The 26,739-nt window shown below is 40.0% G+C and overlaps 1 protein-coding gene across 2 annotated transcripts in view; it reads right to left on the bottom strand.

Annotated features, from left to right (window-relative positions):
• Positions 1-4,621: 4,621 nt before the first annotated feature.
• The window catches only part of SH3GL3 (SH3 domain containing GRB2 like 3, endophilin A3), a gene marked incomplete at both ends in the record, with an annotated part of 56,898 nt that continues 34,780 nt past the window's right edge, over positions 4,622-26,739 (bottom strand). For both annotated transcript variants that reach the window (XM_082005278.1, XM_082005277.1), the window contains 8 exons: positions 4,622-4,827; positions 11,880-12,007; positions 13,229-13,332; positions 16,169-16,327; positions 17,709-17,842; positions 19,487-19,630; positions 21,100-21,172; positions 22,441-22,509. In XM_082005278.1, the coding sequence (XP_081861404.1) occupies positions 4,622-4,827; positions 11,880-12,007; positions 13,229-13,332; positions 16,169-16,327; positions 17,709-17,842; positions 19,487-19,630; positions 21,100-21,172; positions 22,441-22,509 (1,017 nt within the window). The remainder of the gene's footprint in view (positions 4,828-11,879; positions 12,008-13,228; positions 13,333-16,168; positions 16,328-17,708; positions 17,843-19,486; positions 19,631-21,099; positions 21,173-22,440; positions 22,510-26,739) is intronic.

A 26,739-nucleotide genomic window follows, 5' to 3' on the forward strand; every position in this document is an offset into this window, starting at 1 on the left:
TATGGCTTGTTTGGCAATCAATGATGGAAAGCAAAAGTAACTTTTTTCTTTACACCTCTAATCTGTTTTATCAGCAACTTTACAATACAGTTGTGTGCCATTTATGGTAAGAATCAATTCTAATACTCCCACTTAAATGTTAACGTCATTCCTGTCTGCTGAATTCATATCAAACTTTTGTCATTAGTACCTATATGCTTCTGCTGCTTTGGTAGTATTGAAATGATGAGAGCTTAGTAAAAAAACCAACCCCAGTTAATTCTTGCATGCAGTATAATCAAAGAAAGCATGCTGTGCTTTAAAGGAAGGTGGAGCTGCCACGGTTTTTGCTTCTGCTTTTATCATCCTAACTAGAGTAGCATGAATGTGCATGCCAGTTCAGTTTTGATGCTTCAGCACTGAGGTACTGATAGCTTGATAGCCTTTTTTTGAGGAAGGCAGCAGCTTGTGTATTGCATGGACTCAAACTCTTAGCTTGTGGTTTTTTTTCCCCCACCCCCAAACCATCTAGTATAGTTAAAGTACTGCCTCTCTTGAAAACCTGCTTTGCTTTAAGTAACTAAATCCACAAAACTCTAAAAACTCCACATACCTATATGAAGATCAAGCAGATAACCAGCAATAAAACTAAATTTGTACAAATACTAATTAGCTTAATGTCTCCATGTTTTATTTCTGCAGCAAAATGAGGATACTAGCTGTTCTGTTATGTAATGTGGACAAAGATGATCATCTGAAAATGCTTCTCAATCCCAGGTGACAGACTGTATGTGCGTTGGTATCTTCAGCAATATCTGAAACTTGGAATTCACATCTATCTGACCTCTTTGTAAGAAACATTCTGCATAAAATGATGAATTTTCCTACCTTCTGATATTGGACCCTGTCCTTGGATTCACTGATATAAAGAGCAGTAGAATACAAGTTCCATGTGAAGTTATTTTTACTTCAACACAAGGATCTGGTTTCCATGACTTGCTGAAACAAAGGAGGGTACATGGTTTACAAAGCTTCTGAATGTATGCCCTAGAAGGATGCTAAATACTTGACAATGAGCAGGAGGCTGCCTCTGCTTTCTCCATATTCTGATATGGGGTTTCTCCAAAGCTAATTTCTGTTTCAAGCCTGAGTCGGGAAAACTACATGGGCCAGATCACACCCTAGTTTGCACCTTGAGCAAGTTTGAACTTGGCTGAAGTAAAACACTCTTTGGGAGAGTGCTGAGTGTCTGAACTGTTTCTTCCTTAGATCCTGATGCTGAAATGTATGAAACTGGTCTAGATTATTTGCTAGAGAACTTCTTAGAGTGAAACACTTCAAAATTAAAAGCAAGGTGTAAAAATGTTCTTGTCTGTTATTAAATGTACTGTTTCTGTATTCTAGCACCTGGAAATCCACCAGTTTCAGTATTGTATATTCTTAGATACAGTATACTACAGTATAGGTATCAACCTTAACTTGGACAGATGTATCCTGTAAATGTGAAAAAGAATCTCATTCCAACAGAGAAGGTACTGTAACTAGCAATATTAGCACTCTGTATGGTCCCAGTAAGAGAGCTGGAAGAAAAATGCTGAAACAGAACTTGAACCTGGAAAGCAGCACCTCTAGTAAAAGGTGCATCAACCGTATCTGCACTTAGAGTCCTTGTGTACTAAATTTGTCTGCAGTACTGCTTTGGGTATGTCTAATGGGGCAGTTGAGGGAATACTGTCTGTTGGCCAGTATGTAACTTACTGTAACTTCAATAGTTCTGCAGTCCCTGTAAAGCCTGACCTATAACCCTCAAACTAGGCAGCCAGCTTCTGGGGCCACTGCATTCAATTATTTTTAGCCTCCTCTTACTAAAATGCTTACCTGCTGACCCTATGGTAAAGAAGGGGCCTTGATGAGCCACAAAGTATACTTCTATTTAAGAGTATGAGGGGAGCAGCTGTGATTACAGATTTTTCCAAATACTGGAATAGTTTTTTCACTGCCTCTTATCTTGCCAAAGTATTCAGTTCTGAATTTAAGACCTGTTCTGTGTTAGGATGTGGTTAAGGTGAGGCTTCCTTTATATTAGCTTAAACTCTCAAGTTATTTAAACTCTCTTAAGTTATTTAAAAATTCTAGTTGTAAGATATCAAGAATAGATGCTGGTTTAATACTTGCATTTTAGCAGATCTGAATTCTTGTTGTACCTTATGGCTAACAGCAAGGTTATAGCAGCAGCTATTTCTATATTTATTTCTTAACTTTTTAAACTATTAAATATATTTTCATGTATATAAACATTTGCAGGTTAAGTAATAAAGCTCTCTGTGTTCACTGATCTTGAGTGGCTCAAAAGACTCTGAAGCAATAAAAGAGGTGTGATGAGGGATGAGTCCCTGCAGCTTGAAGAAACCTTCACAAATATACTGTGCTACCCCATTTATATTTATCACTCTGTTCTTCAAATAAAGCTGAACTGATTGAATTTGATTTAAGAGGATTCTTTAATATCTCAAGTGAAGCCTTTTCATAGCACAAGGCAAGAATGGTGTTAAGCACCAACCACAAAAGATTTGAACTAGCATACAAGTCTTGGGAGGAATCAGGAGTGGTCCAGGATATTGTTTGGCAACACCAGCAATGGCCCAGGAAACTGAAACTCCTTCTTGGCATACAATCTTAAAAAGGTACACATTAAAGAATCAATCCTCTGATATACAATGGATCTAGTTGTATAAATTATCTGCCTAGCAGCAAACCTTAAAGCTAGTTCATTTCTTTAGCCTTCCACATATATTTTATCCAATCAGTAACAGCACAGCTCTCTTGACTTGCTTCTGGCTTACTACTTCAGCAATAGCTGCTGCTGTTAGATGAGACAACTCTTGCAGCTGACCAAGAGCTCTATACTAACTGTCAAGCTGCCTACTGCAAAGTGTGTTGAATTCCAACCTTTAGAGACTGGTAAATAATTATTTAGGGAATGCTGGAAAGGTAAGAGAGACATCTTCATGCCTTTCTCCCTGCCTGCTCTAGAAGGGCATGACTGGTGAGACCTCTCTGATAAAGAGGGGGAAGGCAAAAGCAGCTGTGCATCCCAAATGCTTAAACCTTTGAAACCATTTTGTATTTGGCTAGCCCCAAGCAGCAGGCTATAGCCAAAGCTGCAAAGAATAACCCCCTACTTCTCTTGTGACCATTGTGTAAGCTAAGGCTACAGCTGAGAGAAACTAAAAAGCCATGGTTTTGATAGCCAGTTAGGGACTATTTATGCTTCTTTGATGGAAAAGTTACTGTACCTGTGATAGAGAGACTTTCATGGCTGCTCCAGGGCAGGCTGTTTCAATTCGACTACAGAACCAAGTAGAGCTTGAAATGCTGAAGCTGGATTCAAGCCAGTTTGTCCATAAAGAGTTCAGCTCCCTTCTCATCACTCTGCCTTGTACAGAGAAGAATGGGGAAAAGATTACACATTCCTCTGGGGCTGCTGAATTTTCTGGTCATTACTACATCTGCATGTACTTAAGCAAAGCAGGGGAAGGCTAACAGAAAAACAAATTTTATCTATCTTCATTTTGGTAGTACTTAAGATGCCTGAACCTGTCTGTCATTTTGAGGCTTTTTTTGCCTAGTTTCAGTTATAGCATGTCTTTCCCTCTCTACCTAGTACTCTCTTTCCCCTCCTCCATCTCTTTCAAATAAAAAAGCAGAAGTGTATTAACCCTTCATTTGCTTGCAGCAGTCACCGGTGATACCCACCTATCACTCTCACGGGAGTTCTATATAAACCCTGTGCAGCTAGGATCAGTGTGTACTTAATTCAAAGGAGTTCTCTATCTTCCTGCTAGAAGATTTTAACAGACATTACAAATGCTAGACAAAATTATTAAAATTTAGTAGCTGAGGTGTCCTAAAACTAGTACTTTGGCTTTATTAATGCATTTTTAATGTAGCATTGTTTTCTGCACTGAAAGCTGATATATTATTTAGCAGAAGTGACCTCCAGATCAAAAACAAATGCCAGAGCTATAGGAATATAACCAGCAACCACTGTTCTTATACCATGGAAGTATTTATTCAGTTTGGTCAGTAAATTAGAGGAATTTTCAATGCTGAGAACTTGTACTTAGTACAACAACATCATAATATTGACAACAACCATTTTGCCTTTTGTCAACATACAATGTGAAACATGGATTAACTTGCTCACAATAAATTACAGTGTGATAGATGAAGAGAGCTCAATGACATCAGTAACTTCAGAACTGGTTACAGTTAGCTTCACTTAGAGTATTTTTAAAAATGGTTTTCGATAGTAAAATCATTGCAGCCAAAGATTAAAAAAATCCACATACAATAATAGCAAGGAAACGGATTTTTGGAGCAACAGTGAGCTACCAGTAAACGCTTCATACAGTGATCTTCAAGGCACAAAGCAAAAAAACTGGGTATGGGTTTTTTTGCAGGTTGATGGAATCAGGGAAGGTAAAATTTTTTTGAATATAAAATAAATACATTTTAAAAAGACGCATACAAAAGTCAGTAAGTCAGTCAAATAGCAAGGCTTTCACAGAATGCCACACTGACAGAACATTTGTGAATCCATTTCAGTCATGAAATCATGTTCACAGCTTGAATGACACGATCACTGAGGCAAGGGAACCATCACTTCAACATAATTAATGGGGAAGAAGCCAGACTCTCCATTTAACATCCCCTCATACCAATTCTCATCAATCTGATTGGTCAAAGTTATGATGTCCCCTTCCTTAAACCCAAGCTCGCCTTCATTTTCTGGTTCAAAGTCATAGAGAGCTTGGCAGCAAGGCTGATCCATATGCATTGAAGAACCTGCCCCCAGTGACAGAAAAAAACCCACACATTAATAGAGCTTCACAGCACCCCACCAGCCCCTAAGCATAAAACAATGGGTCAAAAAACATAGTCCTGCTGTCATCAATTCCCCCCAACAGCTTTTCCATTGCCCTCATCCATTAACAGCTGGTCCTGCTACATATTAAAAAAAGAATACCAGTGATAATTAGTTTAAAGCATGCTTCTGTTTCTCCCTTAAGTTCAGATGCTACTCTATTTTCATCCCTAGTTGCCTTCCCTTTCAAAAGGATGTTACTCTCAAACTGATAGTTCGAGTAATCACAGTTGTCAAAATCAGTGTGGTCTCTTTGGAGTGGTGGCTAGAGGGACTAGAAGGGTAGAACAGTCAACAGGAAAAGCCGCAAGTAATCACTTCAACAAACTGTACCGCAGCACCCTGCTACTGCCGAACACCTACCAGAGGGCAGGGGCTCAGGGTCAGTCCCACGCACACTGGAGGCAGCCACCCGGATTTTCATGCTACACAGGCCTTTGCAGGAACAAGGCTTCCAGCTGCTCCTGTGTGAAGGCTCCCACCCTCACCTCACTTCAGCCGCGACAGTAATTTCTGGGTTACTGCTCCCAAGTTCGTGTGTTCAAATCCTTTGCTGTACACATCCTTCATCTGAGCTAAAGCAAAGGTTATGCTAGGAGCAGTGGTGCCTGTCAACTTTTTTTTACAGATGAAAACAGTTTTCCAATACAGTATCTGGCTGTTCTTATGACTTACGCTGTTTGCCCTGCTATAAAGATCTTCATTCCAAATTACTCTTTTAGAATATTGATGGTACCATATGCAAACATAGTAGTAAGTACATACATTTACAGGAAAACAAGTAAATATAAACATAAATGAAAGTACAAAACCAGAATCACTATTAGCAAAACAAGTTAACCTTGTAAACGCAATCACCTTTTTTAAAGATATTCTCACGCAAGGGTGTTAATTCGCTTGGATTTGTGGTATGGATACCTTCATATTAATGAACAACAACTTACTCTAATATAATGTAATCTTATTGGATTACAAATAAAATGTTCAAATTGTAGGGCTTAGCCCTGTGGCTAAGGACTAGACAGAGGTTCAACTGAAGATCAGCCATAAGAGATTTTTTAAAATACATATATCATATCCAAGTAAAAGTCTGGTAATTTGAAATGTATTTATAAAGGAAGAATAGCAGAAAAGATTTCATGCTGCTGCCATGTAAACAGTAGTAAAACACATTACAGCATGACAACTCTAAAACACTCTAGAACTTACATTAAAGCAGTTAAACCTCTTAAATACTAAGTTGATCAGGTTGTCCTATTTGCAACATTGCAACAATTCTCAAAATATCCTAGTCTTGACTCTCTCCCAGCTATCGCACATGCTAATCATACAAGCACCTTGAAGAATCATTTTTGTCTGGATAACTCGGCACACAATTGGTAATACAAGAGAGATATAATAGCTAAGACATTAAAAAGGCATGCAAAACTGCATTATAAGCTGCTAATCATGGTAATGTGTGGGAAGCTATTGAAAAGTAACTGTTGAGGCATTTTTTACTAAAAGGAATTACAAGAAGTCTCTTAAGGAAACCAGCTGACAACTATTCTGGTGGTCAGTAAATGAGAACAGGTGAGAGCATCTTTTTAATTGACAATAATACAATGGAGGAGGTTAAATTTGGTGTTGAAACTGGGAAGTAGGTATTATTTTTCTGTTTTGTGGGTATGTTTTATCCTTTATAACAATAGAAGAGAACTTTTATTTATAAGAATGGAAGAACGCTGTCAACACAGAGATGTCCCTCAGCACACCTCCCCAGAACGTTGCTGTAACAGCACGAGACTAGTCCTCTGCCTGTGGAAGTCATGGGGTAGTGACCAAGTTTTACAAGAACAAACTAAATTACAGCTAGTTAATAAAATGATATAGGTGAATATATCCTGGTTCTGGATATATTTTTGCTGGAACAGTCCAAGCAGAAAAAACAATGAGCCACAGTTTCCCAACAAAGATGCACTGAGTGTGGTCAAAACCAGCAGAATTATCTTCAGGCTTTGCCAAGGTAGAACTGGTACCAGCTCACTGGGACCATCAATGGCAGAAGGCAGCGCTCTGAATAATTGACAAAGCCCCTTGCTTTCACCAGCTGCTCCACTGAGGCTAATTTATTATTGCAAGCCAGTTAATTTCTGACAGTAAGGTACCTGATATGAGATGGATCACATTTGGTTCATTTTAAGCTCCAAAGAACTGAAAAGACATGTCTGGGAGCCTGGAAAGATTTTTAAATAATGGTCACAGCCAGTACAACTGGTTTCACTCCAGGCTGTAGGATCAGTCAAAGTCTTCATTACAGTCAGGCAGCTGCTGCTACTGTATAATCCAACGAGACAAAGCTTCCCTGACAAAGGTAATGGGGGCAGCACTGCCTGACAGTCTGCAACACACACGGCTTAACATCACAGAATTGACAACACTTGTCCTGTCTATTAAATACTTGCACATCCTTTCTGTTGCAGAGATTGAAGCTAAGGAAGTTGCACTTTTTCTGCAAACAGGGTTTATGTTAATTTGCAACACCATGCACACCTCCTCCATTGCACCAGTTGTGGAGCTAAACTGCCACACTTCACTGTCACATTCAAAGATGACTTGTCATTAATCTCTAGACCACTCAAACAAACACGGGCTAAGCAAGAAGCTACCTATGATTTCTGGAGTGCTACAGAAGGAAAGCAGAATGCCTTGAATGGCGGTTTGGTTTTTTGTTTCCTTGTTTTCCCCAGAGGAAATTACTGCTTGTACCTGCATCTCCTCTGTCACCTAACATATACCATGTTGCATATGTATGGTAGAAAAATTATACTTTAGTAATCACAAACTGGAAGCTTGCTAAGATAATTAATCCAAGTCTCACAGCTGAAGTGAGTGAACATTTAGATGCCTGTGTTAAAATCCAGCATGTGACAAGGAGACCCATTTATTTCATATCATAGTCAAACCTGACAAACAAGAAGAATGAAAGGCATGACATAACACAGCATTTAAAGGCAGTTCTAAAAGGAGTCAGATGACGCTCATAGCCTCAGCTGATTAATAACAATGAATTAGAACAAAAACGCAGATTTGTTATCTGTACTTAATCAAAGCAGCTAAATAATTCACATTAAAATGAGGTTTCTGAGAATCTAGAAACTCAAATCAGCCCTGCAAGCGTGTGCAAGTCATTACTAGTAAATAACCTCCATGTGTTAGGGACTGTACAAAGGAAAACAGTATTTCTGTTCCAAGAAGCTTATACTTAAAAAGCTATGGTGAAACACAGGAAAAGCCACTTCAACACTCAGAACTGCATTATGGCAGTTGTGCTGAACGTATCACAGCTAGCTTTGGCCAGTCCTGTTGATTTCCATGGGTTCGCTGAGTACTAAGATACTACTTACCTTGAGTGACAGTATCAGAGAAATTCAGTGTTTTATATTTTGATAGGGTCAATGTGTAAACAGGGTGTTGCGATTTAACCCCAGCCGACAACTAAGCCCCACACAGCCGCTCGCTCACTCCCCCCATGGTGTGATGGGGGAGAGAATCAGAAGGGTAAAAGTGAGAAAATTCATGGGTTGAGATAAAGACAGTTTAATACCTAAAGAAAAAACTGCGTGTGCAAGCAAAGCAAAACAAGGAATTAATTCACTGTTTCCTATCAGCAGGCAGGCGTTCAGCCATCTCCAGGAAAGCAGGGCTCCATTGTGCCTAACAGTTACTTGGGAAGACAAAATGCCATAATTCTGAACATCTCCCCCTTCCTCCTTCTTCCCACAGCTTTATATGCTGAGCATGACATCATATGACATGGAATACCCCTTTGGTCAGTTGGGGTCAGCTGTCCAGCTGCGTCCCCTCCCAACTTCTTGTGCACCCCCAGCCTCCTCACTGGTGGGGTGGGGTGAGAAGCGGAAGAGGCCTTGACCCTGTGTAAGCACTGCTCAGCAGCAGCTAGAACATCCCTGTGTTATCAACACTGTTTTCAGCACAAATCCAACACACAGCCCCATACTAGCTACTATGAAAAAAATTAACTCTGTCCCAGCCAAAACCAGTACACAGGGGAAATTCAACATGGAAGTGCTTGTTTGCATAGGATGAAGAGGTCCATTTTCTAAACAAAAAGGGGGTGATCGTGGTGTTCTCTCCCCCCCTATTACATGAAGACCTTAAAATATTTAGCAGTTTTGCTTAGAGTCGCTTGGTTCACATTTCATAGAAGCACAGAATCACAGAATCATTAAGGTTGGAAAGGACCTTTAAGATCATCAAGTCCAACCATCAACCTAATACCACCATGCCCACTAAACCATGTCCCAAAGTGCCATATCCACATGTTTTTTGAACACTTCCAGAGATGGTGACTCCACCACCTCCCTGGGCAGCCTGTTCCAATGTTTAACCACCCTCTCAGTGAAGAAATTTTTCCTAATATCCAATCTAAACCTCCCCTGGCACAACTTGAGGCCATTTCCTCTTGTCCTATCGCTGGTTACTTGGGAGAAGAGACCAACACCCTCGTCGCCACAACCCCCTTTCAGGTAGTTGTAGAGAGCGATAAGGTCTCCCCTCAGCCTCCTCTTCTCCAGACTAAACAACCCCAGTTCCCTCAGCCGCTCCTCATAAGACTTGTGCTCCAGACCCCTCACCAGCTTCGTTGCCCTTCTTTGGACACGCTCCAGCACCTCAGCATCCTTCTTGTAGTGAGGGGCCCAAAACTGAACACAGGATTCAAGGTGCAGCCTCACCAGTGCAAAAACACCACAGATCATAAATCTAAAACCATTTCACAATTCTGGTTTTAAACAGGAACAGAAAGGCTTCCTCATTTGCAAGCAGGGCATATTGACCCCACTGCTCCTCCACAGAAATCCATATGGGTAACTTTTGAGTATGGAACAAGAAGAAAAAGATGACAATGAACAATGATTTCACTGATGACTGTACCTGCTGGGGATGTAAGCACAGCACCCATAGCTTCTTCAGGAGGAAAAAACCATGATAGATTGTCTTTTTGATATTATTAGTAGCACTAAGCATAGCAACAGTTATTAAATATATCCCATTTCTCCTTTTCATCTTCCGTGCTTATTTCTCTTCCATTCTGACAGCACTGAGTGAGCCAAGCAGTAAGTGAAATCCCATCATTTTGTGATATGCAAGCAGTTGATGCAATAGTCCCTGAATGGAATCAATGAATGGAAGTGGCTCACTCCTTATCTAAGTGATCAGTGGTCATGTATTTTTCACTTCATTCACTGATTTTTAGCTCATTAAAAAAAAAAGCCAGTTTTCAACTAAGTGGGCTGGAAGCAACCTTGAAAAGTCATCTAGTCTGTCTTCCTCTCAAAGGCAGGACTGATTGCCCTTAAAGGACACCTTGGATCAATTGCTTCATGGCAATGATAACACACTGTAATGTGTGCTCTGTTATCTCTGGTTTGACACACTAGTTTATATACAAATGCTGAATCTGAATCTCCTTTCTGCACTGCACAGATAGAGCAGAAAAAATAAAGTCTATATAATTTGACAAGTAATTGATATAGGCCTAGAAATTTTATACCGAATTTTGTATGTTTTTGCTACTTTCATCCAGATGTGTTGTGAAAATAACTGCAAACATCCCCAGTGCTTTGAATGAAATGTGTCCTTGCATCCCATGTCTTAGGAACTCGTGGTCTGAACTGAGAGGAGTGTGCAAAGAGGGGGTTGTATCCCTCAATCCCACGTTTGACTGCAACACAAAACTGCTCTGAGCAATCGGGCAGCATGGGGAGCTTCACTAACACACCCTCAAGTAGCTTGAAGCACAAAAGAAACAAATCGAGGATTAAGATCTTGCCAGGTAGATTTATGCTGCCAAACTGCTGCAAATCCCCTTCAGTATGGGTTGTGTAATAGCTTCATCTTGTAGCAGAGTGCAAGAAAGTTAGAGACATTAGAAGGTGCATGAAGTTACAGCTCCAAGCTTTATTCTTTCACCTTTAGTTCTCTCATTTCTTTCCCAACAACCTTTAAAAAGGAACAAGACTGGAGGGAAGATGAAATTGGAGAGTGAGGGGAAAAAAAAAAAAAGCAGCTTCAGAAAAAGATCCTAGATACCATGCCAAGTTGAGAAGGGAACCTTTGGCTCACTGCTTTCTCTTTATTTTCCTTACAAACAATGTTTATGGAAAAATTTGGCTTTTTCATTCTCTTTTCTTTGCTTATTGTTGTCTTTTGTGCATTTTTTTGTTTTGTTTGTTTGTTTTTAATTGGTCTTCTCTCATCATGCACTGTAGCCATTAAGGAGATAGGGCAAAATAATTTTATTCATAAGATAAGGAAAAGCTATTTCAATGAATAGTGTAGCTTTACTAATTATCATTGACACAGCTCTCAAGGGCTTTTAACAGTTGATTTTTTTTTGTGGAATCAGGGCCTAATCAAAGGAAGGGATCCCACTCCCACACCAGTAGACACCCAAGTACTTCAGTTCATAAATGCACACACTTTGGTGCATATGTTAGGGGACAGTAAAGTAAAATATATTAGTAAAATCAGTAAGGGTGGGAATCATCTCTCTGAATTTTACATGGCTAATAGTTAAGATCTTGTACCGATCATTTATGGTCTCATCAACTGTGGAGAGAAATTAGAATGTGGAGATATTCCAGAGAGTGATTTCACACACCACCTTAGGCATCTGTCTTTGCAAGAAATGAACTGTTTTCTGCAAACGCCTCCCCCTCTCTTTCCTCCCACCCTCAGTGGCGATACAGAGAACCCAAAAGGCCAAGCAAAATGACACACCTAAATTTCAGATGGGTGAGAGACTGTTAAGAGGAACCCTGCTTCACAATTCATCTGGGAAACAAACCGGAGTCAGATGCATGGATACTGATGCTTCACAGACACGTTGTTCTCATGGTGCAAGGAATACCTCAAGGAACAATCTGGCAAAACATCTATTGATGCATTAATTCTGTGGCCATAGTCTTACCTGATGATTTTATAGAAGAACTATAGGCAATCCCATTGTGGTGCTGATTATCACCAATTTCCAGAGTTGCAGTTACTACAGACTTTGGCTTAAATTCACGCTTAGGCCGACTAGATGCTACATTTATTCTGGAACAGAGAAGACAGGCAAGAGATATACTTGAAGGAAGAAATACTTATGGAGCTTCCACTCAGTTTCAGTGCTTTGGTGTTTGACAGGTGGGGGGAAAAAAAAACCACAACCACCTTCTGATGGTTTTGTTTTCAGGCTTTTTTGGGGCGAGGGTGTATTTATTCACTAAAAGCTGCTCAATTCTTATGCAGTATTTGAATTTACAAAAGTCCCTATTTTATTTAATGCTTTGGTCCTGCTGACAGAGGCATAAAGCTTAACAGCCTGAGTTTGAGAAGTGCTGAGCATACACAGCTGCCACTGAGTTCAGCAGAAGTTCCAGGAATGAGCTCTCTGTAAAGCTCAACTGCAAATGACATATGCAGAAACTGAGCCAGGATGGAGGCCCAGGGACTGCATCTCACACATTGCCTTTTTATTAGGGATAATGGGAAACAACCATTTGGTCAGCACAACCACCTTAGTATCTCTTCCTGTATGTGCACGTGGCCCAGCTGAGACCTCCTTGTCTCACTGGCCTCTCCAGCTGGGATGGTGCAGGGTGGCTACAGACACAGCTACCCCTATGGCAATGTTCACAGCCACCACGTCCACCCTGCAAAGCCCCAAACAGTTACCCCAACTCTGCAACTGTAGCGTTGGCCGACTCTATGGTGATACTCAAGTCATTCAGGTCTCCTGTTCTCTGCTGGTTCTCTGAGTGACATATAACAAATAAATGACAGCAGCATTTTTCTCTTCTATTAGGATGACACAAAGTATCTTGGCCTTTCATCAGCACATTACACCACAGCTGTGTTCCTAGCCAGCTGGCTATTTCCTTACCCTGCTGCAGAATTTTGTTATACCCCTTAATCTCAATGAAAATAGGTCAACTTCTCAGCAAAGCCTCCGAAACACAACTCAAAGCATGCAGGTTTAAATAAACCTACAGACAAACAAAGGCTGTCCTGATTAACCTCCACAGATGCAAGTAAGGAATTCTGCACACACTCAAAGCTCTCTGGGCAGATCCTGCATTACATTAAAGGCTCACGGCACAGCAAGAAGCTGCCAGGTGGCAACGGTTTAAAGCAATGAAGTCCAGTAAGGCACAGCGCGCAGCAAATGTACATCTGTGAGATGGTGCTACAAGATCTGTTGCTTCAGTGACTTTTCACATTCATGAACCTCAGCTGCAAAAGAGGTTCATAATTGTCTGATGGGTTCAGTCTTACCGGTTTTGCAGCTTGCTCTGCAGATCCTCCAAAATTTCTGTGGATTGTTTATGATAATCTAGTGCTGCTTCTACAAACACAGCCAACTGGCTAACCTGTTCTACCTGAAACATAGAAAGGAAAATAGCTGTAAGGATCCTGCAGTACATTCAGCTGAAGGATAAACAAACAGATCATTCAAAACAGACCTGATATCTCAAAAGACCATGATACCTTGTGGAGGCTATTGAAAAAGAGCATATGTGATTCTATCAAAGAAACTGCCAGTTGGAAATTGAACAAAACTGAAGTGTAACTTCTAGTTCACTAACTCAGGGCTGGGTCCTTGAGTCATTTCCTTTCACAATGTGCAAATCTCTTTTGCTTTCAACTTTCAAGCCAGCTGTCTGTCAACACCAAAGCCTGAAACAGTTAAAAGGACATGACCCCTTAGCAGGTGAAAGTGGGGCTTTTCTGATCAGCAACCTTGGAAGAAACCACACTGTGACAGCTCTTATGACTCAGACCCATTAGTGTTTATTAACAATGTTTACAAACTGCAGTTCTGAAATGATCTGGACTTACCTCACTAGATGGCAGCATTTATAAACCAATAAATGAAACACGATTTATCTACTTGGATTTAAGACGTATCAGCCAATCACTCAAAAATATGAATGCTGAGGAAAGGGAGAATGTGAAGGAGAAAAAAAACAAAGTATTTTTATTCATGTGGTAACAATCTCATTCCCCTAACACAAACTTTTAAGTTCAAGCTGTACTGGGGATGGAGCAGTAACAGAGATTTATTTGTCCTCTTCCTTTAAGACAGCATTAAGAGGACAGACCCCAAGAAGTCAAACATGTTTCCATTCCGTTGTGATGTCTTCAGACACTGGATCACATGAAGGTATCCAAGTAAACTTTCTGTGAATGTTTAATGGACCTGTGGCAATTTTGTGCTATACTTTGCCTGCTTTTCCTTGGTTAAAAAGATTATTAGAAATTCTGCCAGGACTCCAAGAGAGCCAAACATTGTCACATAGCATACTGAAATGAAACGCACAGAACCAAATCAACAGCTGGTACAATTCCATCACAGTCAAAAAGAGTAACATAAACCAGCTGAGCACAACTCACAAAGCGCCTGGGGTTCAGATGGCGTGGTCAGAGAAAATGGATAGACAAGGACTGTCCAAACAAGATGACTAAGAGCTAGGAGGTATATGGAATTGTGGATTAGGAGAAGAGAGAAAGACTGGGAAAAAGCCAGAGAAGCCTGAGGGACTAAAAAAGCCACTTAGCAAGAGGAGCCTGAGACTGGCTGAGTGGGAAAGGCAGGAAGATGGATCTGATAAGAAGCGCATGCAACTGTATCTATGTGGGAGGTCTGGAACTAGCTGTGCAAAAACCTAAGAAATAGATGTGGATCAGGACTGAGTCTGGGAAAGTCACCTGGCAAAATGGCTGGGAATCAGAGCTCAGAGAACAGAGATTGCAGGGCAAGGGGACCAAGAAAGGGAGACATTCGGGGAACTGGAAAGGATGGGAAGGAAGTGATTGCAGTTAAGATCTCTGCAAACCCAGCGAGGCAGTCTGGGGTTAGACAACAAGGCTGTAATACGAAGTTTGAGGAGGACAGACAGACTGGGTCAGCATGGAAAATGGAAGGGAATGAGCACAGAGTTTTCTTTAAATAGAAACAAAAGAAAGTGGGTATGAAAAAAATGTCAAAGGGACATCAAGTTCACACTCTCCCAAAGGCAGAATTAGTTATACTAGAATGTGTAACTCATCAGCTCCCTAGTGGCTCAGTTAAACCATTCTAAATCCATGCACTGTTTTATCCTCAGTTTGGTGCTCTGACTAATGATAAACACCATCCAAAACATTTCTCAGCTGCTTATGCAAGGCAGAATTATAACACACATACACTGCAACCAGGCAATTGGTAGAGCCTACACTGGAACGGTGCACTGAAATTGTTGATTAAGGATGTTACGTTTTTTGCTGCCCTCATGGAAAGCAAGAGGCTTACTGACTTATATACTGCTATAACAAATGTGTCCCACTCACAAACAGTTTAGGACCTACAGGCTAGTTTATAACTGGCCATTACACAGGTGCGCATAGAGGGAGAAATTGCTTGCAGTTAAGTATTCCCACTTAACAGTTCCTCCTTGTTGCAGTTTGCTCACAAAGGACAGCACACTTCTTACTTTCTAAGTGTGTTTTCTGTGATGCTGCATCTACAGAAGAGAAAGCTTTGGAATAGTCCCAGATAGGTTCAGCTCTCTTTTCCTACAATTCCATGATTACATGGGAGAAAGCTCATCCTGCTATTCCTCTTTGTGTTGACAGAAGAGAGGATTATCCTGAATGACAACAGCTGGACATAATTTCATGATAGACTTGGGACTTTGAGCCAAAGTCCAGGTAACTGAGCCCAAGCCACAAACAAACTCTATGGAGTAATTTTCAGAGCCAAACAGTAATGTAATAATGATTTTTCAGAGGTAAAATCATCCAGAGACTTCAAATCAGCAGCAAAGTTTTGGGTAAGTGAGCTACAATTCAGAAAGTGCAAGGTACATACCCTTGCTCATAGTTTCAGCAGCAGGTCTGTGACTACGTTAACCTCGCAACATTCTCCCTCCCACTGATCAAACTGCCTTCTACTCTCAAATAGTTCATTGCTCACAGATTATAAAACTACTTAAGGCGTCTGTGACAATCTTGTCTGAGCCACTGTATCTCTAGAAGAAATTCCTGAACTCTGGAGTTCTCCCATTCACTGCTGTGCATTATGTTCCTCTCTGACAGGAGATTAAAAGAGGAAAGAGGCACACTTTCTGCTTTCATACTTTACCTCCTAGGAAGAATGGGACATGCTTTATTCAATCCCACACACACCGCCCTCCTGGATGTACTGCAGCAAGCAAAAACGCAGGACAGACTTACATCATTTTCTAAGAAATTGAACATGCTTCTTTCAGCCAGTTCCTTTGACTCTTCAAATTTTTCTACTGCTTGTTTAACTTCTTCATCTGGTATCTTTCCAAGACGTTTCTTTTTATAATCATAATCCAAACGGCGTCCTTCTAGTTTCTTCAAATGATGCTAGATAAGACAGAACGCATATGAGGAGGTCGAAACAAACACACTGTGATTTAAGGATGTTTCAGTTATGGGTGCAAACATAGAGATATGCAGTATCAAAGCAGTACAAGGCTCAGATATTATCCAGTCCATCCCTTTGATCTATGGCAACATCAGGTAAGTCTAGGACTGTATACATGAGTGTAATTTTAAACTGCATAGAGTCTAAATAAACAGCCATTTGTTAACACTTGGGGAATTGGCTACTTTGATTTGCTAAACTTAGGTACCCAACTCATTTCAGGTTGTCTAAATGAGAAGCAGGATTCAATCTAAATATATGTGTGTTCATATTCTACATTTAATTCAGTTTTACCTCTTGAATTGTTTGCTATATGACAGCTAAAAGTTAAAGGGTTATTTTCCCCTCTCATTCCATAAGCAGTGCTCCAACAAATCTTGTATTCTTGCTTTCCTTCTGAGGTGTCAACTTGACACTTCTATGTGGTATAACTACACAAGCTTTTCTGCTGCTAAAAATCATGGGACTGACCCATTTACAGAATGGACTCAAAGTGACAGTACAAAATGCTCATTAAGGCCAATGTCAAACAATTTCTTTTCATCAGTTCGGATGAACTACAATTGAAAACTTATGTATCAAAGGAGACAGCCACAGACATCAAGACATTATTACTATCTTTTTGCTATGCTTTCCACATCCATTTATGTAAAGCCAAATAAAACCTTCATTTCTGCATTTCATCAGGGTTTTACCTTGCTTATTACCCAAGTCTATTGGAATCAACAGGCTCAGACAGAGACTGCCTGGCTTTCTTTGAACTGTCACATTGTAAACAGAAGCACTGAAAAACTTAACGCTAAAGGTTAAAAATGTGTTCCTCAGCTTCCGATATTTTTCCTGTAGTGGCATATGACACTACAACATTTTACAGCACTTTTCAGATAATTTCGTGATTGGCCTGAATAGCCTTTTTCAACAGTTATATTCATCCTCCACTATAAACAGCTTTAGACTGACAGAGACAGCAAGATAGGATAATCAGTCGCAGTAAATCACAGCCCACTCACATGTTCCTAAGAATTAATAAAAATGGCAGTTAAAATAAAATACCAGAAAAATAATGTAATTTATATAATTTTCTTCACTGTCCTTCTTGTACTGAATGTACAAGTAATATAGCAAATTGAGTAAGTTAAACAAATAAGAAATAGCCAGGCATTGATTTTAAGCAGATTTCATCATCACTGTTTTGCTAGAGCCAAACTCAAATGCAGTAAAATTTATTTACCTTATTGCTTTCAAGAAAAATACCTCAGGGAACTATAGTTTGCTTGACTCTGATTATTGACAAGTGAAGCTTTAGTCCGGAAAACTTACCCCAATCTCTTTTAAATCTTTGTCCTGCAATAACTGTAGAGGATCAATAAAATTTTGTTTGACATTAATATCAAGTGAGTCCTTCACCTCTGCCATTTGCTTCATGCTCTCACCAGCATCCAGTAGTGCAAGGCCTATGGTAAAGAACAGGCTACTTATATCTTGATATATGTAAAACCAGAAAATTTGTCTCATGAAACAGCAATTTCAAATAGTTATCTTTGTATTAGCTGCAAGGCCTTGAAGAGTAAAAAAATAACTCAAGCTATGCACTGGCTTATCCCCTACAAAAAACCAGAATGGAAAATTTTCATTCCGAAGGATACTTTGTTTTTCTCCCTGATGCCCTAGGCGAAAAAAAACCAAAACAAAATTGTTTTCCCTACTGTATTTGCATAGGTTACAAACCTCCTCCACTTTGAGGACTACAAACCAAGCCGATTCGTTTGTACAACTTTTGCGATATTACTAAATACACAAGAAGTGAGTAACTTCTTAATCACAAAATCATGTTTTACAGCTTCAGTTTCCAGCCAAAACCAGGACGCTCACACACACTGCGGGTTTTTTTGCCAAACCTCTTTTTGGTCAAAATTGTTGCCGCTTCTTTAAAACCACCTATTTAACATCGCCATACAGTTTATTAAGCACGTATGTATTGGCAGGCAGAACAGTGTTTGAAATGTCCTTTCCTTGTTTTGTTTAGTATCCCCACTGCTTTTGCAAAAACGCAAATACATCCAGCTCACAGATGAGTTGTGCCACTTCACTCTTTGTGAGGAGAATAAATGAGTCTTTGGGTATCAGCAGCATCTTTCCCTATGCAGCACCTACTTGGGCTCGAGTGCGAGGTCCCTACACCTACACAGCTGTTGGTATTCCAAGACAGACACTGTGCATAAAATTGCAGCTATTAACAACAGTACGTAACAAAGCCAGCCAGTTGTGTATTGGCTTCTGCACGTAGTGCCAGCCCATACAACTGTTCCTCGAGCCCTAGTCCCGTCTCTTTCCCCAAACCAGGATTCTCCTTTTCTTGGGCATTTCTCCCTGGATCTCTCCATCCCAGCCGTATCAAAAAGCACCCACTGATTAGCTCTGTGACAATGCTTCAAATTCATTCCAGCCAAGCCAACACACTCTGCACGCTCAGCAAGCAAGGCCTCTATCAAGATTTTGTCTGTGAAGTACCAGCCTATTTTGAGAGGAAATAGGTAAGATTTGATTTACCAAAGAGTTGTAGCATGGCCAAGCTAGAGTTCATTTTCATGAAAACAAGAGAATGCATATTTAAGATGCACTGCTCCAGAGCACAGAAATACCAGATAATTTTAAAAAAAACACCAAAACAAGCAAACAAAGAAAACCCACAAAAACCAACAGTCACCCAAAGTTATTGTTTGTTTTTATCCAGTTTTTCCTCTTTGTTTGCCTCTTAAATATAGGGTAGCCATTTTTACTTAAAGGTTAAAAGAAATACAGTGCATCTAAGAATTACTCTAAATTATTTAGGTTTGGCAACTTAGAAACTAAAATGGCTACGGTAATAGTAGGAATCATCAGACACTATCAGTGATAGTGTTACCAAATCCACCTGCAGTAGAGGTGGACAAATATGCAGAAGCAATTTGTTTTGTTAATTATATCACCTACCCCCTATCACTGTATTTAACTTTCCCTCTTACCGGCAGCAGCTATTTACATATGTTATGTCACTGAGTAATACTCTGCAAAGAACTTTACGCCGAAATATCCACAGAGGAGATGCACAAACTCACCAAACATAGAATCATCGCCAAGCTCTCTGCCATACCGTATCATGCAGTCTCCTAGGAGTCCCTCTGTCTGGGGATAGCCTGTGGTTTTAACTTGTCCTCTGATCTTTGACATAGTGTTGAGCATTCCCAGCTTAGCTCTGTATGCTAAGAAGGACATAGAAAAAGAACAAAAGTTATAAAAACACTTTTAAAACTAATATATTTAAAGCAATAAATCATTTAACAAGCAATGTCACAAAGCAAGTCACTACGTTGGTGTGTAGGTTCATAAGTTTTTCGTTGTCAGTACCTCATAGTCAGAAGTTGAATGGAATCTTATTTCAACAATATGAGTCATAGGAAACTTTTTTTATTCCAAACTGAATGAGCATCATTTCTCCAGGCAGATATATAGTGCTTGTCATCTTCCATGGATATTCACCAATACCCACATTCCTTTGAATATTCCTGCTTGTGTTCACTTCCTTGATTAGAAGTATTGCAGAAAGCAAAGACAGAATAGATACAAGCACAGCCAAAGCCAAGTTCATGCTCTCTCTTCTTGCTTGTGAGAGCTTTGCAGAACTTCCCCCCGCACCCTGTTTTTTTGGTTCCAGTAACCAAGGCAGTAGAAGTTTATTCTGCAGAATCACGTGGTACATACAAATTAATTTATTGTTATCCTGGACGTATCATGACAAAAACACGCATTTATTCTTGGAAAAATTTTCCAATCTACTCCTTACTATTATCACTCAACAGCTTCTTCAACACAGTAACGGCCATGGGCAGGGCATGAGGAATGTGGACCACTGTGACTAGCTTGATCTCGAACATCCTGGCTGGGCCTTGGCAAAGGACTGAATCTTACCATCCTTACGTAGACATAACCCATTAAACTTCTTCAGGGATGTGCATCTCGGAAGGTACCCACAAGAGATGGCGCTCTCTAAAGCCACTGCTGTAGCTGACTAAAGATGAATTCAGACAGTTTTCAAAAAATTAAGGTTCTTCCAACAGCTGGTTTGGACAGTGAATCAAGGTCATAACAGATTAACTCTGTGACTGACTGCAAATGTAAACATGTCTCCTTTCCTGTTTCTTAAAACAACACTTGAAGAACCTCTATTAACAGATGATCCAAAAATCCACTGAGAAGTTGCAGTGTCCAAAAAATGGTAAGCAAGTAACAGCCCTCTTCCCCATGGCTACAAAACCACCGGCACCGCTGATGGCAGCTGCATACGAGTTAAATTCAATGCTTTTTAGTTCTCTAAAAAAAATGTTGGCATTGTCTTCACTTTAGGGATCCATATCCCACCCCAGGAAATCCAGCACAAATATGAACACACGTGCTGTAGCACAGGACCAAGCTGTCCAAGACAACGTTATTCATGCACAACCTACACATGCCCAGTAAACCAGATACACTGTGTGCTGCACATCGAATGCGTTCCAGATCAGACTTACCACGTATAAACTTTACAGCTGTTCACTGCACACACAGGTAAAGTTCTCGAGGATACCCAGAAGCCTCACAATGATGACCTAATTAGCTTTTATTTACCTAGGATGGATTTCCAAGCAAGAAGACAATGTTCAGCAAAATCCACCACTGATTGTTCCTTTCCTACCTGGATTTGGCTGAAGATACTCTGTGGATTTGGACAGAAGCTCCGCTACAGCTTTATTAGTAATATCAATTTTCTGAAAAAGAAAATTAACACAACGAGCAAAAAGCAAATTGCTTACTAGAAATTTTATAATTTTATTAGACATAATACACTATTCTAGCTGATTACAAAATTTTACCTAAAATAAATACTGTAGCTTAAAATAAATAGCCATGTCATAGTTATGACAGGATTTTACCAATAACATATTATTGGCAGGTAGTATTGGGGAGAAGAGAAGGTTTATATCAAAAGGTGGTCTTGCCTTTCCAGCCCATCAGTTGACTACAGCTTACACATTCTAGACTACAATTTTCCTGCCAGCCCAACAGTTGTTACTAAGACTGCTTTTCTCCACAGGCGAAAGACTGAACATATCCCTCACAGTCTTAGGGTCAGGACCATTTAAAGCAGTCGTTTTCACTGCCTTCCATTCTGATAGTTCCTAAAATATTATTTAAAAAAAAAAATTAAAAAAAAAATCACATTTCTGGTTTGTTTCCCTTTTCTTCCCTTAAGGCCTGCACATTATTTTTCCTTTTACAATGCAGAGAAAGGAAATAATTATTCTGCAGCCAAAGAAACTGAAACCTAGAAACCTGTTTGGATCATAAATTCAAAAGTGCATGTTGGAAAAAACCAACACAAGACTTTTTTCCTCAATCTGCCAACAATAAAAGCTGTGACCTAGGTTCACCATGAACTTTAAAAAATACACAGAAAGACAAGGACAATAGGAAAAAACAAAAAGAAGCACAAACTGGCAGTAACACTGTTTAATTTGCAACACAACAGCTAATAGTGAATAGCAAACATCTCAATTTCCACAACAATTCATGTGAATTTCTGAACATGGATTTAAACTAAGAAAGAGAATACTGTATCAGGAGAAAATTTGACCCTAGTAGTTACATTTTTATCATTAATAACATCATGATATTTACAAAGACTCACTAAACACTGAAGACTTCTCCCTCTAACCTCCCACACAGAGAGAAGCCCCTCCTGATGCTCTGCACCATTCTTGGACGAGTTTCTTTTCACTGTTGAGTGCTGTCAGTGGAACCTGCTTCCCCTGCTCAAACAGCCTTTGTGGATGTCTCTTCTCCCTTGGCTGAGCTGACAAGGCTCAAGGATAAATTTACACTTATCCTTACACATTTCTGTTTGGAAGAAATGTGGGGTTTCTGGTGGGGTTTTCCCCCCTGCTAAATCTACAATACCATTTTATCACTTGAAACATGAAACATTTTTCATTCTGCAATAGTTTAATATTGAAAAACATAACATTGCTTTCCTTACCCTTTCCATCTCCTGAAAGTCTTCATCTAACTTTGTTCCTTCTGCTCCACTTATTTTTTCACTGAACAGCTGCAAAAAGATAAATTTAACAAAAAAAAATTGTCATGATTATTTAATTGCAGAATAAATATCTCTGACAGTCACAGGAATTCACTCCATATTAGAAAATATGCAGCAACCATTTGAGGCAACTGTGCAAGGAAAGAGTAACCTTAGTCTTGGAGTTGAAGCACTCATTTCAAGAGAGACAAAGATACCTGATACGAATTTACAGCACGCAAACAAAAAATGATTTCTCATGCTTAAACAGTTTCTACCCTAAAGGCATGACCTACACTGCAGACTTCAGGCATAAGGACTGGAGTCTGACTGCAGGCAAAGCCAGAGTAACCCTTTCAAATAAACCATGACACTAGCTCACTGACTGCTGCCGTTCCCCAAACCTGCCCTCAATAAAGCGTTTCGTTCTTCCTCAGCACCTTCTCAAACGGAATTCATCACACTGAATTAAAAGGGCCCTGGAGACTTGCATAATGTGAAAATGGGTCACGGCTCTTTGTTGCACAAAGGTTTCCTCTTCTCGGTCACAGCCTGAACCACGCAGGTGTGGAGGGAGCACACAGGCTTACCAAAAGCCAGCGATGAGCTGATGAAGCAGAGCTGGGAGCTCAGCAGTGGCTGACCTTTCATCAATATCACTGCTACCACACAGCCAAAGAACAGACCTGCTTCAGGGAAAATGTGAGTTCAAAGAGAGCTGTACTGCCGATTATTCCCATAGGCTTTACAGTAGGACTCACAATATTTATGCTTAATATGCCATGCAGCTCACAAACTTCTCAAGACTATTTCTCTTCCAGAGCACTGACAGAAGAAGCACAAAAGCAGATAAAACAGAAACGGAAAAACCCAAGTACCAGTGAGTTCCTGTGGGTCATCATCTTGCTGCTGTAAGACATCACAGCAGAGAAGCAACCCGAGGCCACGCACGGAGAGGGACACTGCCTGGGTCTCTGCAGGTACAGCTGAGGAGTCCTTGAGCACAGATGGAGAAAGGTGCTTTTACAAAATACGAAAAGCAGCCTATCAGAGATTGTGCAGCTGCTTTACACTGGCAATTTCTGTCTCCTTTCTGTGCAATGTTAATTTCTAAAATAATCAATGCCATTTTCCACAGCCTCACACATGTTTCCTTCCTCCAGCATGCACTGAACAGATCTGTGGTTTCCTGAAACCTCTCATGGTGATCCTTTTTCAAAGGCTGAGTGCAGCAGGGGAATTATCCTTCTCAGACTCAAGTTGCAAAATGCACATTCAGTAGCAACCCATAGCTGTCTCATTACAAATAATCTATTTACTTGTTGGCAAAGGCTAAATGCAATGAAGTAGCATGATTGCTCAACAGTGAAAGCATAATTAATAATAAATTACTGCACCAAGTAACTAAAATAATGAAATGTCCCACACTTGGAGAGAATAGATCTGAATGTTCTAACAAGAAACACAAGTGAATGAGTAGAAAGTTCACACGCTAACAATAATGCCAGAGAAAAAACCTCCACTGGCTCATTGGAAGGCTGACAAAAGTCTGTAAAATGCAATGTCTCATCAGATACACTGGAAGTTTATACGTTTTCAGTAAATGTCTTAGGGCATACACTATTTATGCATTGGCACCCCTTAGCTCTCCCTGGCTTATGGATGGCTATACATGGTCACACACACCTCCCTCAAATAATAGTCTGAAACTTAGGCTTACTATGCTGCTGCTGCTGGTTTTGCCAGGATTGCAGTTGCTGAGCCAGGCGTTTGCACTTGGCCTGCTCTCCCAGTGCCAACAGACGCGTGCCTTCACGCCCGGCTGCAGCCCGCTTGCCCTCTTCGTGCATCCGCTCAAACACTGCCACCCATGTTCAGTCCTGGTTTCCCTGCTGAAATGTTACAACACTTCACTGCATTTTGAATGGATAAAATTTGATGCCACTCGCAGAAACTATCTCCAGTAACACTGAGTCACTCCTTACAAGGGGATCACTGGACTTGCTGAAGCAGCAGGGAACAAGGAAAGCATCAAGTTAGATCCAGAAGGTCACAGAACAACTGAGACTTCTATACACCGGTTTTCAGAGAGCAAGACATTCTGCATCAACAATTTACAGAGAATAATGGAGTAATTTAATTAACAACTTGGATGGTGGGATAGAGTACATTCCCAGAGAGTCTGGAAGACACCAGCTTGGGGGGAGCCATTGATACACCAGATGGTGGGGCCTGACAGGCTGGAAAAAACAGGCTGACAGGAACTTCATGAAGCTCAAACACAAATGCAAAGTCCTGCATCTGCAATGCAATATGCCCATGCAACAGTGTAGGCTGTAGGCCAACTGGCTATGAAACAGGTCTGCAGAGTAACACCTCTGATACTGGTGGAAAACAAGTTGAATGTAAGTCAGAAGCATGCCTTTGAGGTGAAGAAAGCCAACACCATACTGGGTTTTATTAGCAACATCACAGACAGCAGGTACAGAGAAGTGATAATTTCCCCTCTGTTTAGCACTTGTGCAATTGGTATGAAGTTCAAATAGTTATCATTAAATTTTACACCACTACAGCTTATTTCATATTGGTATAATCGGGATCAGCTTTACTATTCTCACATTCAGGAACACAAAAGCTTTTGTTCTGATCATATTGAATTTAGGAGTTGTAAAACTAGCATCATCACTCTCCCAATTAAAAGTCACAGGACACCAAATTAATTATTGAAAATGGATGCACAAAGGAGACAGCTGCTGAGTTTTAGTTCTGCAACTATTTGCTGAGCATCATTTACATGTATTAGATCAAGCTGCAAAACACTTTGAACTTAGATAGAAGCATGCTCAACTGCGGGGCTATGTAATTATGTGGCATATCTATCAGTTTTTGTGTGTCAGCTAATCAAAAGCAAAACTGCTACCATCATATAAGGCATGTACTCCAAGGGAGCTTGGAATTACTTGTACAGGAAGAGTCCCGATCTTCTTCTCCAAATTTGGAAGCCAGGTGCCATGGAGTCAGCACCTTCTCACTAGATGGGGCATTTGGGGGTCTGAAGAAAAAAAAAAACAATTCCCACCACGAGGGCCACCACTACCTTACTATTCCACTGCCAGGTCAGAAGCTAAAGCCATTCATTAGTCATATTTCTGGTCAAGCTAATTAGGCTTCCTCTGGATCAAAATTTACACCCGGAGAACAGCTGTGAAATGAGAAAAATTTCTTCCTCTCAGGTGGCTGTGCAACTCCCTCCAGCACAGTTGATGTATTAGAGTTAGTGAAGAGAAAAAAATAACCCCTAAATACGAACATGAAAACACTTTCAAATCAGTCATTGTATTATTACCTCTCATTTGTAGTTATATGCAAAAAGCAAACTACTTTTTTTTGTAACACTTGCATGCTCTGTATAACAGAAGATAAGATCTTTTTGCCTGAAGAAATACTGCAGTTTGTACACAAACGCTTCTTGCTTGCAAATTCTTCCTAGATCCTACTGCTCTTTTTAAAACTGAAAAATTAAGTATGACGTTGTACTATAGACAATCTAAAAGTCTCTGGTGGGCTTATGTGGAATCTTCTGGTAAGACAAATCTGGAAAAAAACAAATAGGTTTTGAAAGAAACCCTTCCAGATATCGTGATTTCTATTTAAGTTCTGTACATCCAGCTACTGTTAAAAATGCAAATTGCAATTTTGTTCTACAGCCTTAAAAGACTAAATTTTTATCTGCTAAGGAATTTATATTCCAAGAAATTCTCTGAGAAAACATTTTTCCATAAACCTAACACTGAGATTTTGTTCTCACACTAGTTCTTTGTTACTCTAATTTCTTTGAGATAATGTAATTTTCTTTTTATTTGTTCTGTTGTAATGAAGCATGAACACAGCACACAAACTGTCTACAATTTAAACAAAAATCTATCCCTCATCAAAACTCTAAACTAAAAAAGCCTCACGCTTTCATGCAATTTTTCAGTACTTTGAAATATGTTAAGATTTATCCTCCTTATTGCACAGGAATTGTACATTTCTCCATTCTCATATGGATTATAAAAAACAAGCTTCAGAAAAACGGTGTCTTTGTACACCATATCTGCTAAATTACAATACTTTTTCATATTTCACTAAGGAAGGTTATTGAACATGAGAAACTGCCAAAAATATCCCAGATCAACAGAGAGCTGATAAAACTCCCAAAACAATTACCCTATTTTTTTATATATCCACTGGGTATAATACAAGTCAATAGGATTCTTG

The sequence above is a fragment of the Phaethon aethereus genome (genome assembly GCF_964289735.1).
Source record: "Phaethon aethereus genome assembly, chromosome: 12".
Lineage (NCBI taxonomy): Eukaryota > Metazoa > Chordata > Aves > Phaethontiformes > Phaethontidae > Phaethon > Phaethon aethereus.